Consider the following 15,925-nt stretch of genomic DNA (forward strand, 5'->3'; position numbering starts at 1 on the left):
AAGCGCACGGCGCAGGCGCGGGAATTGGTACGAGTTGCTGAGAAGTTTCACGTCAATCAACAGGAGCGGGGCGGGCTGGAGGGACGCGATGGGCGGCTGAAGTGGTTAGTGGACGGAGCCCTCTAGGTGCTAATGACGCCCACATAGCACCTAGAGGCTCATTAGCATATCTATAAAAGTGCTTTTTTTAACAAAAACGGCTGCAGGGACTAATGTTAGAAACATACTGTTATGTAGTGCTGACATTGGCGAATCGCTAATGTCAGTCAGCTACATAACAGTATTTCTGGTGGTAGAAACCCTTTAAACACACCAGTTGCTATCGTTTCCCATAGACAAACATGTCACTGTCACTTTGACATTACTAATGTTGTCTTGGTGTTAGAGCACTTCAAAGGGGTTGGATACAGACCTAAGAGACCTTAGAGTGTCATATATGACTTTCCGGGGCAATCTGAGCACTTTTGAATTTGGTAGAATTTATTCATACAACTGATTCGCTAGAATTGAATTTCAGGAAATTTGGTTATCTATAAAGAGGACACCAAAGAAGTTAGATGTTTAGCCCACAGTAAGAGACCTGGGGAAATTGCCAGGCTTGGTAGTATACAGTATACTTGTGCTAATGGTGTAAAATGCTGATCAAGAGAACTTTGTGATTGCCAGTAGGGGGTCAGAAATTATTTTCCCCAAGTACTTTGCATTTCAATAGAGTTTTTAATTTTTTCTGGAACTGGGCATTTATACAGTACTATGAAATAATGAAAGATGTTGAAGGAGTGCATGTTGAAATCATAGGTAGAAAGACAGATTTGTGGTAAAGTCTCTATGCCATGATAAATTATCTTCAGCTATAATTTTGCAGTAGTCGGGTAGTCACATTTTATTTTGGAATAGGATGGAAACTTGGTCTCTTTAGGTAATGTCTACAAATTTGATTCATAAAACCTATATTTCTTAGCTAAAAGTATTAGTTCCTTCATACTGGTCATATAGGCCATCTGTTCTCAAGGATTTCTTGCCAAAGAGAAGACGTGATTCTTTTCTTAGAGGGAATGATTCAAGTATTAGTTTAAAAAAAGTCATAAATAGTTTCAAGTTTCCACAGTTGCCCTCCCTTCAGTTCAATGTTGATGGAGAAAGCAGAGCACAAAACCATCACCAAATTGCCACAAACTCTTTGACCCCTTGGTTCACAGCATGAAAGATGTGTAAATGGTGCTCATTCTCTGCTGACAACACTGGGTGAGCAACCACAGAGATATTTAATCCTATGCTGGATTATCTGAAGTGTGGTTAAAAGTAAACTATATGTTAGGGATTTGATAATAATTTACTGCCCCATCAGAGAGATTAATATTTCTTCAAGAGCATTAAAGGGGTTGTCCGATCAGGACAAAAAAATTTATGTCCTTATCAAGCCTTATTATCATCATAGGTGGTGATTCTTCTTGACTCCTACTTTGGACCATTAATGGGTAACATGTAATATTTGCAGAGAACTTCTACCGACAATTAAAGCTGATTGCCAGGGGTTAAAAAGCTGATAAAATTACATTTTATGAAGTACTAATCCTTAAACAACTATACACATGCAAAAGAGTAGTATGTTTCATCACAATTATAGCAATGATACATTATCAAGATGATGGTGGTGTATAACAGCCCACTCCTTAACCAGCTGAATCCACATGATGGAAGACACAAATCAGCAACAGCTGAAGTGGTAAAAGTTGCCAGTCAATGTCTAAGACTTTTCCTGTTTGTCCATTATCTGCTCTATTCACCATATGCTGAGGTTCCGTTTCATTGCATATGTCTTACAAACATGAACAGCACAGTCATTTGGAGCTTGGATCCCTGTAGCATTCCACAATCCCACAAACAATTGTGGTTATTGTGAAGCAACTCCTTCTTCCTTTTACCATGAAGATTGTGAACATATAATTACTAGGAATTGGCAACATTTAGGTGACTAAGGACTTTCCGAGCATATATGAATATCAGCACACGCACATTTCTGAAAGTGGAAATTACAGGTCTGTATAAAACAGCTGTGTCTGGCCTTCTGCTCCCATAGCTTGTGGGCATAGATGTCAAGCTCGTCCAGGCTTGCTCACTAACTTCAAAGCACATGAAAGCTTTTGGGACATGATTAGCAAAACATTTTTAAGAACAATGAATCTCAATGTAGTTCTTCTTTACTAGTTATACCCAGATTAATCATTTTTTTCTTCTAATTATTCCATAATTGAGAAAAGCATAGAACATTTTTCAATCACATCTTAATTATTTGTAGTCTTGTAGATTGTACAATTATTTAGGATTTTTTTGTACTATTGTCATGTTTTTTCTTGCATTTTGAAAATGCCAGTAAATAAAAATATACACATCAGAAAAGCCTCAGTAATAAGTTATAAAAAAAAGGTGTAAAAACACCTTTAAGGACAACTTTGAATGAAGGGGGAGTATCTGTGATGCTGTAAGTTTGGCTCAGTAGAGCCATGTGGGCATTCCCACTGCTATATTTGGAATGCATACAATAATCAAGTGCTTCAGAGCCATGGGAGTGCATCTGTAGATTTTTATGGGGATCTACTGCACTTCATATGAGAATAGAAAATATCTCCATCTCTGCTCATTATGTCTTGTATCCTGAATTTATCAAAAGTTTACCTTTCTGCGGGCTCTGTGTCTAATTGTCAGTTTTTCATGAGCAAAAATTTGCTGTTATAATGTCTCCCATACACAGCACCTGCAAAGAACAGGATATATTGCTCATCTATTTTTCTGTAGCTCAACTTCTGAAGCAGCAGTACAGTACAGCTGTAATTAATATAGTGTATCAGTGAATCCAGCAGTGGGGTGAGATTGAACGTTTACCAAAGTCCTTAGCACTGTCTGTGAGTGTCTTTCTGTCTTTCACTTTGCCAGAGCTTTCTCCATCCCCTCTTCTGTCCATAGACTTTTATAGGAAGCATGTAACCTGATCCCTCATTAGGCTACTTTCACATCAGCGTCTTTTATTCAGGTTTTGAGATCCAGCACAGGATCTCAAAATCTGAATGGCAGACGAGCCTTTGGTGGTGGTGGTGGTGTTACAGTGTGGGCAGGTGTGTATAGTCAATACAGAACTGCCCTACACTTTGTGAATGGTACAGTGACAAGCCCATACTACTTGAATAACATCATTAATCCAGTCATTGTGCCTCTGCATGAACAACACAGGCCTAATTTCATCTTCATGGACGACAATGCCCCAGCTCATCAAGGTCGCATCATTAGGGAACAGCTGCTGGAGACTGGGGTATATCAAATGGAGAAGCCTGCATTTTCATCAGACCTGAATCTCATTCAAAACCTTTGGGATCAGCTGAGTCGCTGTGTAGAGGCTCGTAACTCTGTACCCCAGAACGTCAATGACCTGAGGGCTGCCCTTCAAGAAGAGTGCCATGCTTCAGCAGACAATAAGTCGACTTGTGAACAGTATGAGACGTCATTGTCAAGCTGTAATTGATGATCAAGGCTACATGACAAGTTATTGAGACACTGACATTTCTGTAGGGGTATACCCACCACTGTTGTTAGATTTTATTGTTTGAGATGAGGAAATCACCATTGCATGCTTCTACTTAAATGCCCTACTTTCATGATATAATATCATGTGATGTGAACTTTTTACGTTTTCCATAAATTTCACCCGAAAGCCAAATATCCCTAACTTTTTGGCATTCCCTTTTAGAATGTGACAATTCTTTCTTATGTTAGCCCCTATATGCAAACAAAATAATTTTATCATCAGATGTAGAGCAGAAACCTTTGGATACCATCAATAAGACAAATAGCTTGTCTGAGCGGCAGGATGTTTTCAATGAAAATACATGAACTTCAGAGGAGACAGAGGGTGGTTTATCTTGAGTGTGGGTTGTATAGATGTTGGTACACAGATGTGCTGCTCTGCTTATGATACTATCGGTGTTACAAAGGAGATGTGGGTGAGAGATCAGCACCCTGTGAGTCTTTGAAGCACAATGGTATGTCCTCTTCCCTGCTTCCAGAATGTTTTCACATAATTACTTCAAAGCGGAAAGACACTGCAATTATTTTCATAAAACGTCTTAGAAATGTCTTGACTCAGTAAATGCATCCATTGTTAGCACAATAAAAATACACCTGTATAAAATTATAGTAACATGTCCCTGAAAAGGCACACTGAGACAAGTGATAGCTCTTACTTTCTAGCTGTATACATAACTCCAACTTCAAAGTCTACATTTTAGTGTATCTATCCCCAATTTTGGGGGCATATCAGTAATATAGTATTTTTAGGGTATTTTTTACTTGCGTGTATGTAGGTAAATTATATCATTTTATTTTTTATTGCCTCTTTGTGCCATGTTCATTCACAAGTTGCAATTTGAAGCAAATTTGTCTGATCCACGATCAGCTGTGTTTCAGCTTAGCAGGACTGGGGCTGCAAACCAGGGCTCTGTCGGCTGCATGCGGCCCGTGGGCCTCAGGTTGTGCAACCCTACTCCTAGAGAAAAGCAGTATTTTTGTGACAGATGCTTTTGTATCTTTAAAGATCTACTCACTTTAAAGGCCCGTCTACGTGAGTAGATAATCATTTAAAAAATCGTGATATCAGTTATCAAGTAGTGTAAATGCACCAAACGATCGAATGACAAGCGATAATCATTTAGTTTGCAGCTCTTGGAATCGCTGATGTAGACACCTAAATCACTGTTCATCATTTAGAATTCCACAGGCGTAAACAGTTTATAGCACAGATGATTTCACAGTGGGTGGAAATCCAACAGTGTGCCTGGAAAGATCTATTCCACAATTGCACTTACAAGATCTACACAAGGTTCTATGCATCTAAAGGGTTGTCAATTGAACACTAAAAACTTGAATATTCAATAGTTTGTCGTTTGATCAAATCAATTTTCTACTCATGTAAAGCATCCTTAAAGGGAATGTGTCATCAGAAAATGACCTGCTGTTTAAATCACTTTTTATGTTACATATTTTTTAATAATTTTTGATGATGTTATTTATAATTTTCCATGTCACCGAAAATCCTGCAGTTTTCGCACTGGCCGCTATGTCTAATAATTGGCGCCACTTCTTGGTTTGTACAGATTACTTTACTGCAGTTAACTCATTCTAATTTTGCCTGTAATTACAGTCAGGTTCATAAATATTGGGACATCGACACAATTCTAACATTTTTCGCTTTATACACCACCACAATGTATTTGAAATGAAACAAACAAGATGTGCTTTAACTGCAGACTGTCAGCTTTAATTTAAGGGTATTTACATCCAAATCAGGTGAACGGTGTAGGAATTACAACAGTTTGCATATGTGCCTCCCACTTGTTAAGGGACCAAAAGTAATGGGACATAATAATAATCATAAATCAAACTTTCACTTTTTAATACTTGGTTGCAAATCCTTTGCAGTCAATTACAGCCTGAAGTCTGGAACACATAGACATCACCAGACGCTGGGTTTCATCCCTGGTGATGCTCTGCCAGGCCTCCACTGCAACTGTCTTTAGTTCCTGCTTGTTCTTGGGGCATTTTCCCTTCAGTTTTGTCTTCAGCAAGTGAAATGCATGCTCAATCGGATTCAGGTCAGGTGATTGACTTGGCCATTGCATAACATTCCACTTCTTTCCCTTAAAAAACTCTTTGGTTGCTTTTGCAGCATGCTTTGGGTCATTGTCCATCTGCCTTGTGAAGCGCCGTCCAATGAGTTCTGAAGCATTTGGTTGAATATGAGCAGATAATATTGCCCGAAACACTTCAGAATTCATCCTGCTGCTTTTGTCAGCAGTCACATCATCAATAAATACAAGAGAATCAGTTCCATTGGCAGCCACACATGCCCACGCCATGACACTACCACCACCATGCTTCACTGATGAGGTGGTATGCTTAGGATCATGAGCAGTTCCTTTCCTTCTCCATACTCTTCTCTTCCCATCAGTCTGGTACAAGTTGATCTTGGTCTCATCTGTCCATAGAATGTTGTTCCAGAACTGTGAAGGCTTTTTCAGCTGTCATTTGGTAAACTCTAATGTGGCCTTACTGTTTTTGAGGCTCACCAATGGTTTACATCTTGTGGTGAACCCTCTGTATTCACTCTGGTGAAGTCTTCTCTTGATTGTTGACTTTGACACACATACACCTACCTCCTGGAGAGTGTTTTTGATCTGGCCAACTGTTGTGAAGGGTGTTTTCTTCACCAGGGAAAGAATTATAAGGTCTTCCACCACAGCTGTTTTTCGTGGTTTTCCGAGTCTTTTGGTGTTGCTGAGCTCACCGGTGCATTCCTTCGTTTTAAGACTGTTCCAAACTGTTGTTTTGGCCACGCCTAATGTTTTTGCTATCTCTCTGATGGGTTTGTTGTGTTTTTTCAGCCTAATTATGGCTTGCTTCACTGATAGTGATAGCTCTTTGGATGTCATCTTGAGAGTTGACAGCAACAGATTCCAAATGCAAATAGCACACTTGAAATGAACTCTGGACCTTTTATCTGCTCATTGTAATTGGGATAATGAGGGAATAACACACACCTGGTTATGGAACAGCTGAGAAGCCAATTGTCCCATTACTTTTGGTTCCTTAACAAGTGGGAGGCACATATGCAAACTGTTGTAATTCCTACACCGTTCACCTGATTTGGATGTAAATACCCTCAAATTAAAGCTGACAGTCTGCAGTTAAAGCACATCTTGTCTGTTTAATTTCAAATCCATTGTGGTGGTGTATAGAGCCAAAAATGGTAGAATTGTGTCGGTGTCCCAATATTTATGGACCTGACTGTATATCAACTCTGTGTACAGATAACACAGGATCCACCACTCATAATCAGTGATTGTCAAAGCTTATCTATTCTTTCCTTGTACAATGACCTCAGCTCAGGTCACAGACCATGCCCAGAAAACTCTCCCATATAAGTCAATGAGGTCCCCTCCTGCACATTGTGTCTTTGGACCATGGGGCTGCCATAAAGTGATTTTCTTAATACTGTGTAAATGCTGTTAAGAACAGCTTAGGCAAGATGGCCGATCCCATAATTATGTTCAGAAAATAGAATAAAAAAATCTACAATCATAAAATACAAACAGATTAGAAAAAAAGGAGATGTGTTAGTATCTGGTTTTAACTGGCTGACAAAATTTTTGGCGACACATTTCCTTTAAGACTGACCCTTATAAACAATATCCTGAACTCAAGGCATGAGGCCACCATACATATTGGTTCCCACTGAAATCAGCTGATCCAGTCTATAGATTACAGTGTCCTGGAATCATATTTACGAAGCCCTACTACAAGCCCAGATCAATGGTTTATATCTAGTATTGATAAGGACCGTCAATGAATTTACAAAGATTTCCCTTTTTCATTTTGTGAGCACCTCCACCTTGCCCAAGCCTTCTGACTACCCAAGTGCTCTGAGAAGAATCAATATTTCAGGTTGGTTAGATAGATAGCAGTACAAATATGTGTATTTATTGTCTGTGTTCGTTCACAGGCACTTTTTTGTTTTTTCGCAACTGAATTTTCAGTGTAGGATGCCCTTACCATGTCCATTTAAGCAATTTGGGGAGTGTGTGGATGTAATTAGAGGTTGTATCCAAGGCCAAATGAAGGTCTGTAAAGTTCCCTGGGTAAAGCATTATATGCAAGAACAGCAAGTGTAGCTATGAAAAAACAAAACACAGGTGAAAAAAGCCCAAGAATATGATGGAGGGCCTAATCCCTATAATTCAGCCTTGGATGTATCTGTTCTATACATTATATATCAGTGGTTCTATATAGTTGGTCACAGGGGCATAAAAGTACAATATGCATGCATCTAGGTTTTAAACCTGTGAGAGTACTGAGCTAAGCAAATGCAGTGGCTTCCACATAAAAAAAAAAATAATAATAATAAAAAGTGCCAGTGTTGCCTATAGCAACCGATCTGATCCCTTATTTAATTTCGGACCCTGTCCTGAATAATATGAGCGTGGAATATGATTGGCTGCTATTCACTGCTAGCAGTTTTTGTGCAAGCGATGCCTCTTTTTTGCTTAGTTCACAGTTTTCAGTTTTGGTGTAGTATTTTTTTCTTGTAGTCAAAAGCAGGAGTTGAGTCTAAAAGGAGAAGTCTATTTAACACCTGATACTGCTAAGCTGATCGATTCTGCTATGAAACCTTTCATCTAAAAACTACACAGAAATGCCAAGTTTGAAAACAGGACTTTTTAAGTCATACTCTGTATAAGGCCACGTGCTTAGCTACATATTAGTTGTAGAGTTTCGGTGTGTGCTATGACTGACGGCCAGCTAAAAGAGGACCTGTCAACTTTCTTTGACATGTCTGATTTAATAAACACTTGAATTCGCCAGAAAATAGGTCATCAGTAAAAAAAATCTTTGAAAACCTCTTTAAAGACTTTCACATACAAAGACTGTATGCATACAGGCAGATCTGTGGAAACAGTGACATATGCAGCACTGTATGCATACAGGCAGATCTGTGGAAACAGTGACATATGCAGCACCAACAGCCTACATTTTTGGTCTTTTTTTCTGAAACGTAAAACTGGATCAGGTTAGGGCTTTGCTACATGGAAACACAGGCACTTCACATGACACTGTACAGTGTTATATGCACCATATTACGGAGATACTATGTTGGATGGAAAATGGTGCAACCTTTTTTTCTTTTGGGTTTATACACAATCCAGCCAAAACCTCTGTGCCTATCGTGGGGTTTCGCTCTGGTAGATAGGGTAAGCGGGCGCAGTACAGAGGCAAAATACAAGTTCTTAACTCAAAACGTCAGTGTTTGTTCAAGGGAGGCAATTGCACAAAACAGCACGTAACTTTGCAGTCTTGGTGTTAATTCACACACAATGGAAAGTTCATATAACACAAGTCACCTTGCTGGCAGTTCTGCCTTCAGTAGTCCACAGCAGGCTTTAGGGGGCCTGTTTCCCCAGCATGCGGCTCTCAGTCCTTTAGCACGGCACCAAACCTCAGATCCCAAAAACAGAGTCATCTCTGCTGAGCCCAGCTGCCTATTTAAGGACAGCCAGGTGCTGCCAAAACCCGGACCGGCACTTAAACTCCAGTCCGGTATTTGACCTCACCTGGCTGTAAACCAGCCCAGCCGCACATACTGGGAGGAAAATACCTGCCTTGCCAGACACAACCCCTCACTGTGTCACATACGCCAGGCAATGCACCGAGGTCAGGGCATCCACGTTTCTCTGCAGCCGGCCTGCTCTGTGTTCTACCGAGAAATTAAAGTTCTGCAGAGACAAAAACCATCTGGTGACCCGGGCATTCAGACACAACCCCTCACTGTGTCACACTATGTAAAAACAGTAGGGCCCCATATAGAAGTGACAGTTCAGCTTTACAGGAATATATACTTCCATTCAGCCTTATTCTATACTTGTATAGTCGCTTTCTGCCCTAAATAAGTTCAATGTAAATAGAGGAATACTACTCTTACTCTTTCCTTAACCCTATTTTTTTCAAACTTGAGTATTATGGCTGTGTATTTTCATGTATTTTTTATGGATTTCAGCTCCTTGTTCTCCTGTTAGATACAAAGCAAAATAAAAAATTTAAAATCAGCAAATTCTTTATTTCCTAATAGTCACCAAATGGGCCATTATCTGGCTCACATTAAAAGTATATCTATTAAAAGCTGCATAACTTTTTGGTAACCCCATTTTTGATTGAAAACACCTTTATTACAATCAATCGTTATACATACATACTTTAGTACTGTGACGCAGCACAGACCTTCTTTGCGAGCATGGCATTGTTATGTAAAGCACAGGCTAGCCTACACTATACATCTCAATGCATGCTACACTAGCATACCTGTTCAAAGGCTATCTGAAAATGTTGCGGATTGCATATGTTTTTCCATGTGGATTGTCATGCAGAAAAACCACAGCAGAACAGTACCAGCAAAATTAAAGAGATTTGGCAAATCTCAGGATAGGTCATCATCAATATCATGAAACTGGAAAACTCCTTTAAATAGACACTGGGAAATGAAAGAGGCATCTGTTGGTTAGTAGCTGTAAGATAACCTGGTAGATTACACACAACTTAGATGGTGCCAGCAGCATTAGTGTTCTTATTAGGAGGCCAATGTTTTTGAGTTGATAACCTTATCTAGTCTAGAATGTTTATTTCAGGTACAAGATTCCATCTTCTATTAGACAGTCTGGCCAAAATAGACCATGAAAAGGGGCAGACTATTTTTACACACAATCATTCGTTGACTTTTGGTTCTATGAAGTCATGATATTGACGGTACCCTTGCTTCATCCTTACTATATAAAACACAGGATCTTTATTTTATTCCTGGCATGGAAAGTTCTGTGGCAGAATACCAATACCAACCTTCTTTGTTAAAGGAGTTGTCCGGGATCAAACATGCAATATCACCTTGTCTAGCAGTTTCAATGTCCCCCTGTTGGCTTTCAATATTTTCAGCACTTCTCCAGTGCTGCTACGGTCCCCCACGGAACGTTTATATTTCTGAAACTGGGTTATGTAATTTCCGGCCGCACTGCCTTGTGGGTCCCATCCCCGCTGCCAGGCTATTTGTCACAGCAGTCTCCACTCCTCCGTGTATCCCTCCCCCTCATTGCTATTCCGCCTCCTGCCACTCATATGTAATGTAGATGGGAGGTGTGGACTATGCTAAATAGCATAGTCCTCTGCCTCCTTCTTTAGATGATAACGCTGCTAAATGCCCGGTGACGTCACCGGCCCAGAGGAGGGGCGTTGCCTAGCGCTGCCAGTTACTGCCTACTAACCTCCATCCCTGCGCTCTGCAGAATGCCCTTGTGTGCCTGTGACGTCACCGGGCTCCTTCCGAAGCGGAAGAAGAGGCTTCACTCTCCACAAAAGAGCCCGATACGTCACTCAGATTTAGAAAATCCTCACTTCCGTCTGGCAATCTGATGAATCGGGGGATCACAATAGCAAAATAAAGTTAACACACAGATATATATACACTTAAGGTGACTTTGGTGCTATTAAACAAATGTCACCAATCCCAGACAACCCCTTTAAGCCATATGACTGTTTCCATAAGCATTTTTTTCAGATAATTCACAGTTAAATAAAGTTAAATTTTGTTTTATTTTCTTTTTAGACCAAATGTTTGTGGATCTCGGTTTCATTCATATTGTTGCCCAGGGTGGAAAACACTACCAGGCGGAAACCAGTGTATTGTTCGTAAGTATAGATTTCCTTTCTTCTCAATATTAAGGAACCTCTTGCAAAGTTCACTGGGCACCAAATCTGGTCTTAAATCTTAGGAATATAAAAATTGTTGGTCAGTGTTGTGGTCAGGTCAAATTTTCTTACCACCTTCCAAGTCTTCTAGCTACATTACTCAAAAACTGCTATTCAGACTTTACGCCTATATGTCTCTTCTTCACAAGCTGGGTGTTCTGTCCAAGCCTCACAGGTTTACTATTATTTACATGGGAAGGGAGCATGTACTTGAATGGTGTCTTGAATTGTAATAACTTGTGCCAGATGATTTTAGCTTAATGACCTAACTTAAGCGTCTGTTCCTCATCCTGGGGTTGTGAAGTCACTTCACTGTAATGCATGGTGGTCCTCCGTGTCTTAAGGATAGTAGAAATTTCCCTAATTTACCGTTTGTGCACTAAAAGACAAAGATTGCCCCATTTGAGTCATGTAATACTGTGACTTCTGAGGTCAGCAACACTGAAGACTTCCCTTTGTTTCTCCCCTAGAGGTGTTACAAACATGCCATATGTACTTATTTATCCAGACTGAGGCCTTATATGGGAATTTTTCTGCACTGGGCCTTGGGGATGATTTCCTGTGCTTTGCTTTTGCAGGTGGTAAGATAGTTCTCGATTCACAGGAGGTTATATCAACATATGTATCCACTTTAGAGATGCATTTAATTCATGCAGGATGGTGAGATTGCAGCCTCACCCTCAGTCTGACCTATCTGTTCTTTAATGCACATTCATAAATTGTATTCTCAACTGCCCATATTTTAACACAGCCTTCAGAGCAACGTAAATTAAACAACATTGCAAGCAAAACTTACATAAACTTAATTAAGAATCCACAACTAATAGGATATGTAATTATATAAATATAGACGGAAACTTGTTTTTTATAGAGTAGAAGAAAGATAGGTCATTATAAGCAATGAAAACCTAAAGTAGAGTAACGTAGTCTATATAAAAAATATACACAAGTATCATACACATAATGATATGTAAGTGCAACATTCACATATAACTCACAATTACAATTCTCAGAATCAAATCTTAATGAACAAAGGCAAATGATGGCACACCTTTACACCTTTACACTTTTCCTAAATGTTTTATTTGATGCTAGCTAAAAAGTCAACAAATCAATGAGGGATTACACATACCAAACTGTAATATTAAAGTATAGCAATTTATTTTACGCATTTATATAGCTCTACTATGTTACGCAGTGCTTTACAGACATTAGCATTCAAACCTAGAACCCCAGCACTGCATGGCACCAGTGCTGACCACTGAGCCACAGAACTTACACCTTAGAGAAGAGTTCCCCTGAAAGAATCACTAATCATACAACTAAAACCAGGAAATCCCAGAGCCCCCCACAACTCCCTGGAGAGGAGAAAACACAATCCTTACAAAAAATGGACAGCAATATCCTTATGACCAATTCTGAAATTTTCTCTCCCTCAGAGACCATTCAGAATTCTTCTAACCAGTACCTCACTTGATCTATTAATGTTTTCTATAACCGTTGTCCAATAGATCAAACACTTGTGCCATAGCATATGAACCAGGTCAGTATTCGATCTGTTACATCTTGGATAACATAGTTTTAATCAAGGATCAAATTTCGTCAACACTTTAGAAGTATAATAAGCAGAGTGCAACAAAAATGACTGCAAGATTCATAATATATTATTTCTGGTTGTAACTGGCACCATCATTAAAGCATTACTCCATAGTAAGGCTACTTTCACACTAGCGTTCGGGGCTCCGCTTGTGAGCTCCGTTTGAAGGGGCTCACAAGCGGCCCCGAACGCATCCGTACTGCCCTAATGCATTCTGAGTGGACGCGGATCCGCTCAGAATGCATCAATCTGGCAGCGTTCAGCCTCCGCTCCGCTCAGCAAGCGGACACCCGAACGCTGCTTGCAGCGTTCGGGTGTCTGCCTGGCCGTGAGGAGGCAAACGGATCCGTACAGACTTACAAGTCAATGGGGACGGATCCGTTTGAAGATGACACAATATGGCTCAATTTGCAAACGGATCCGTCCCCATTGACTTTCAATGTAAAGTCTGGACGGATCCGTTCAGGCTACTTTCACACTTAGAATTTTTTCTAAGCTATAATGTAGACGGATCTGTTCTGAATGGATCCAAACGTCTGCATTATAGGAGCGGATCTGTCTGTGCAGACAGCAGACGGATCCGCTCTCAGCGCAAGTGTGAAAGTAGCCTAAAATAGTAACATAGTTTATAAGGCTGAAAAAAAGAAATCTGTCCATCCAGTTCAGCCTGTTATCCTGCAAGTTGATCCAGAGGAAGGCAAAAAAATCCCTGCGAGGTAGAAGCCAATTTTCTTCACTTTAGGGGAAAATATTCCTTCCCGACTCCAATCAAGCAATCAGAATAACTCCCTGGATCAACGACCCCTCTCTAGTAGCTATAGCCTGTAATATTACACTCCAGAAATACATCCAGGCCCCTCTTGAATTCCTTTATTGTACTCACCATCACCACCTCCTCAGGCAGAGAGTTCCATAGTCTCACTGCTCTTACCGTAAAGAATCCTTTTCTATGTTTGTGTACAAACCTTCTTTCCTCCAAACGCAGAGGGTGTCCCCTCGTCACAGTCACAGTCCTGGGGATAAATAGATGATGGGATAGATCTCTGTACTGACCCCTGATATATTTATACATAGTAATTAGATCTCCCCTCAGTCGGCTTTTTTCTAACGTGAATAACCCTAATTTTGATAATCTTTCAGGGTACTGTAGTTCCCTCATTCCAGTAATTACTTTAGTTGCCCTCCTCTGGACCCTCTCCAGCTCTGCTATGTCTGCCTTGTTCACTGGAGCCCAGAACTGTGCACAGTACTCCATGTGTGGTCTGACTAGTGATTTGTAAAGTGGCAAGACCATGTTCTCATCACGGGCATCTATGCCCCTTTTGATGCAACCCATTATCTTATTGGCCTTGGCAGCAGCTGCCTGACACTGGTTTCTACAGCTTAGTTTACGGTTCACTAAAATTTCTAGGTCCTTTTCCATGTCAGTGTTACCCATTGTTTTACCATTTAATATGTACGGGTTACTTGCATTATTCCTTCCCATGTGCATAACCTTACATTTGTCAGTGTTAAACCTCATCTGCCACTTCTCTGTCCAAGCCTCCAATCTATCCAGATCCATCTGTAGCAGTATACTGTCCTCTTCCATGTTAACTATTTTACACAGTTTAGTGTCATCTGCAATTTTTTTTATTTTACTGTGCAAGCCTTCTACAAGATCATTCATAAATATATTGAAGAGAGTAGGGCTCAATACTGACCCCTGAGGTACTCCGCTAGTGACAGTGACCCAATCTGAGTGTGTACCGTTAATAACCTCTGTTTTCTATCACTGAGCCAGTTACTTACTCAGACATTTTCCCCCAGTCCAAGCATTCTCATTTTATATACTAACCTTTTATGTGGTACAGTGTCAGATGCTTTGGAGAAGTCCAGATATACTACATCCATTGATTTGCCACGGTCAAGTCTAGAACCTATTCATAGAAATTAATTTAATTAGTTTGACATGACCGATCCCTCATGAAGCCATGCTGATATGGCGTTATTTGCTTATTTTCATTGCGGTACTCCAAGATAGCATCTCTCAGAAAACCTTCAAACAGTTTACCCACAACAGATGTTAAACTTACCGGCCTAAAGTTTCCAGGCTCTGTTTTTGGACCCTTTTTGAATATTGGCACCACATTTGCCATGCACCAATCCCGTAGAACACTTCCTGTCAGTATAGAGTCTGCAAATATAAGAAATAAGGGTCCGGCTATGACATTACTTAAATCTCTTAGGATACGGGGGGGTGTATGCCAACTGGTCCTGGCGATTTGTCTATTTTAATCTTTTTAAGATGCCGCTGTACGTCTTCCTGGGTCAGACAGGGAACTTTTAATGGGGAATTTACTTTTACATTCTTCAACTGACATTATTTTATTCAGTGAATACAGTGGAGAAAAAATAATATTTAATAGCTTTGCTTTCTCCTCATCGCTCTCTGCAACTCCCCCCTCATTACTCTGTAAAGAGCCGACACCTTCAGATTTATACTTTTTACCATTTATATTATTGAAAAACATTTTAGGGTTAGTTTTACTCTCTGTGGCATTTAATCTCTCGGTCTCTAGTTTGGCTGCTTTTATTTGTCTTTTACATATTCAAATTTTTTCCTTATAGTTTTTCAATGCTTCCTTGCACCCCTCCTGTTTTAGTGATTTAAATGCTTTGTTTTTGTCATTTATTGCTTTCTTTACAATTCTATTTATCCACATTTTGCTTTTTTGAAATTTGGTATTTTTGTTCCTCCCTGAAGAACACACTGGTGTTGTGTTACTGTTTCTATCACTTCCATCTATGAGAACTCTTAGCTGTGTTTATTAGGTTTTTGAAGACTTAAAAAAAAAAAAAGAAAAGTACAAAACATTACTTCTGGGAACATTAGACATGCATATAAATTGAACATAAAATTTCCAAAATGTAGTGTTATGTTGTGCCATAAATGCATGGAATGTGTAAATTAGAATCCCATATTCTTGTTTACTTTCTAAAGAGGTTCTGTCA

The 15,925-nt window shown here is 39.8% G+C and overlaps 1 protein-coding gene across 1 annotated transcript in view; it reads left to right on the plus strand.

Moving 5' to 3' along the window:
* LOC120989621 (fibrillin-2-like) overlaps window positions 1-15,925 on the plus strand; it is a 159,282-nt gene that overhangs the window by 18,952 nt on the left and 124,405 nt on the right. The window contains exon 3 of the mRNA XM_040417837.1: window positions 11,192-11,274. Coding sequence (XP_040273771.1) covers window positions 11,192-11,274 — 83 coding nt within the window. The remainder of the gene's footprint in view (window positions 1-11,191; window positions 11,275-15,925) is intronic.

The sequence above is a fragment of the Bufo bufo genome, chromosome 2 (genome assembly GCF_905171765.1).
Source record: "Bufo bufo chromosome 2, aBufBuf1.1, whole genome shotgun sequence".
In the NCBI taxonomy this organism is placed as follows: domain Eukaryota; kingdom Metazoa; phylum Chordata; class Amphibia; order Anura; family Bufonidae; genus Bufo; species Bufo bufo.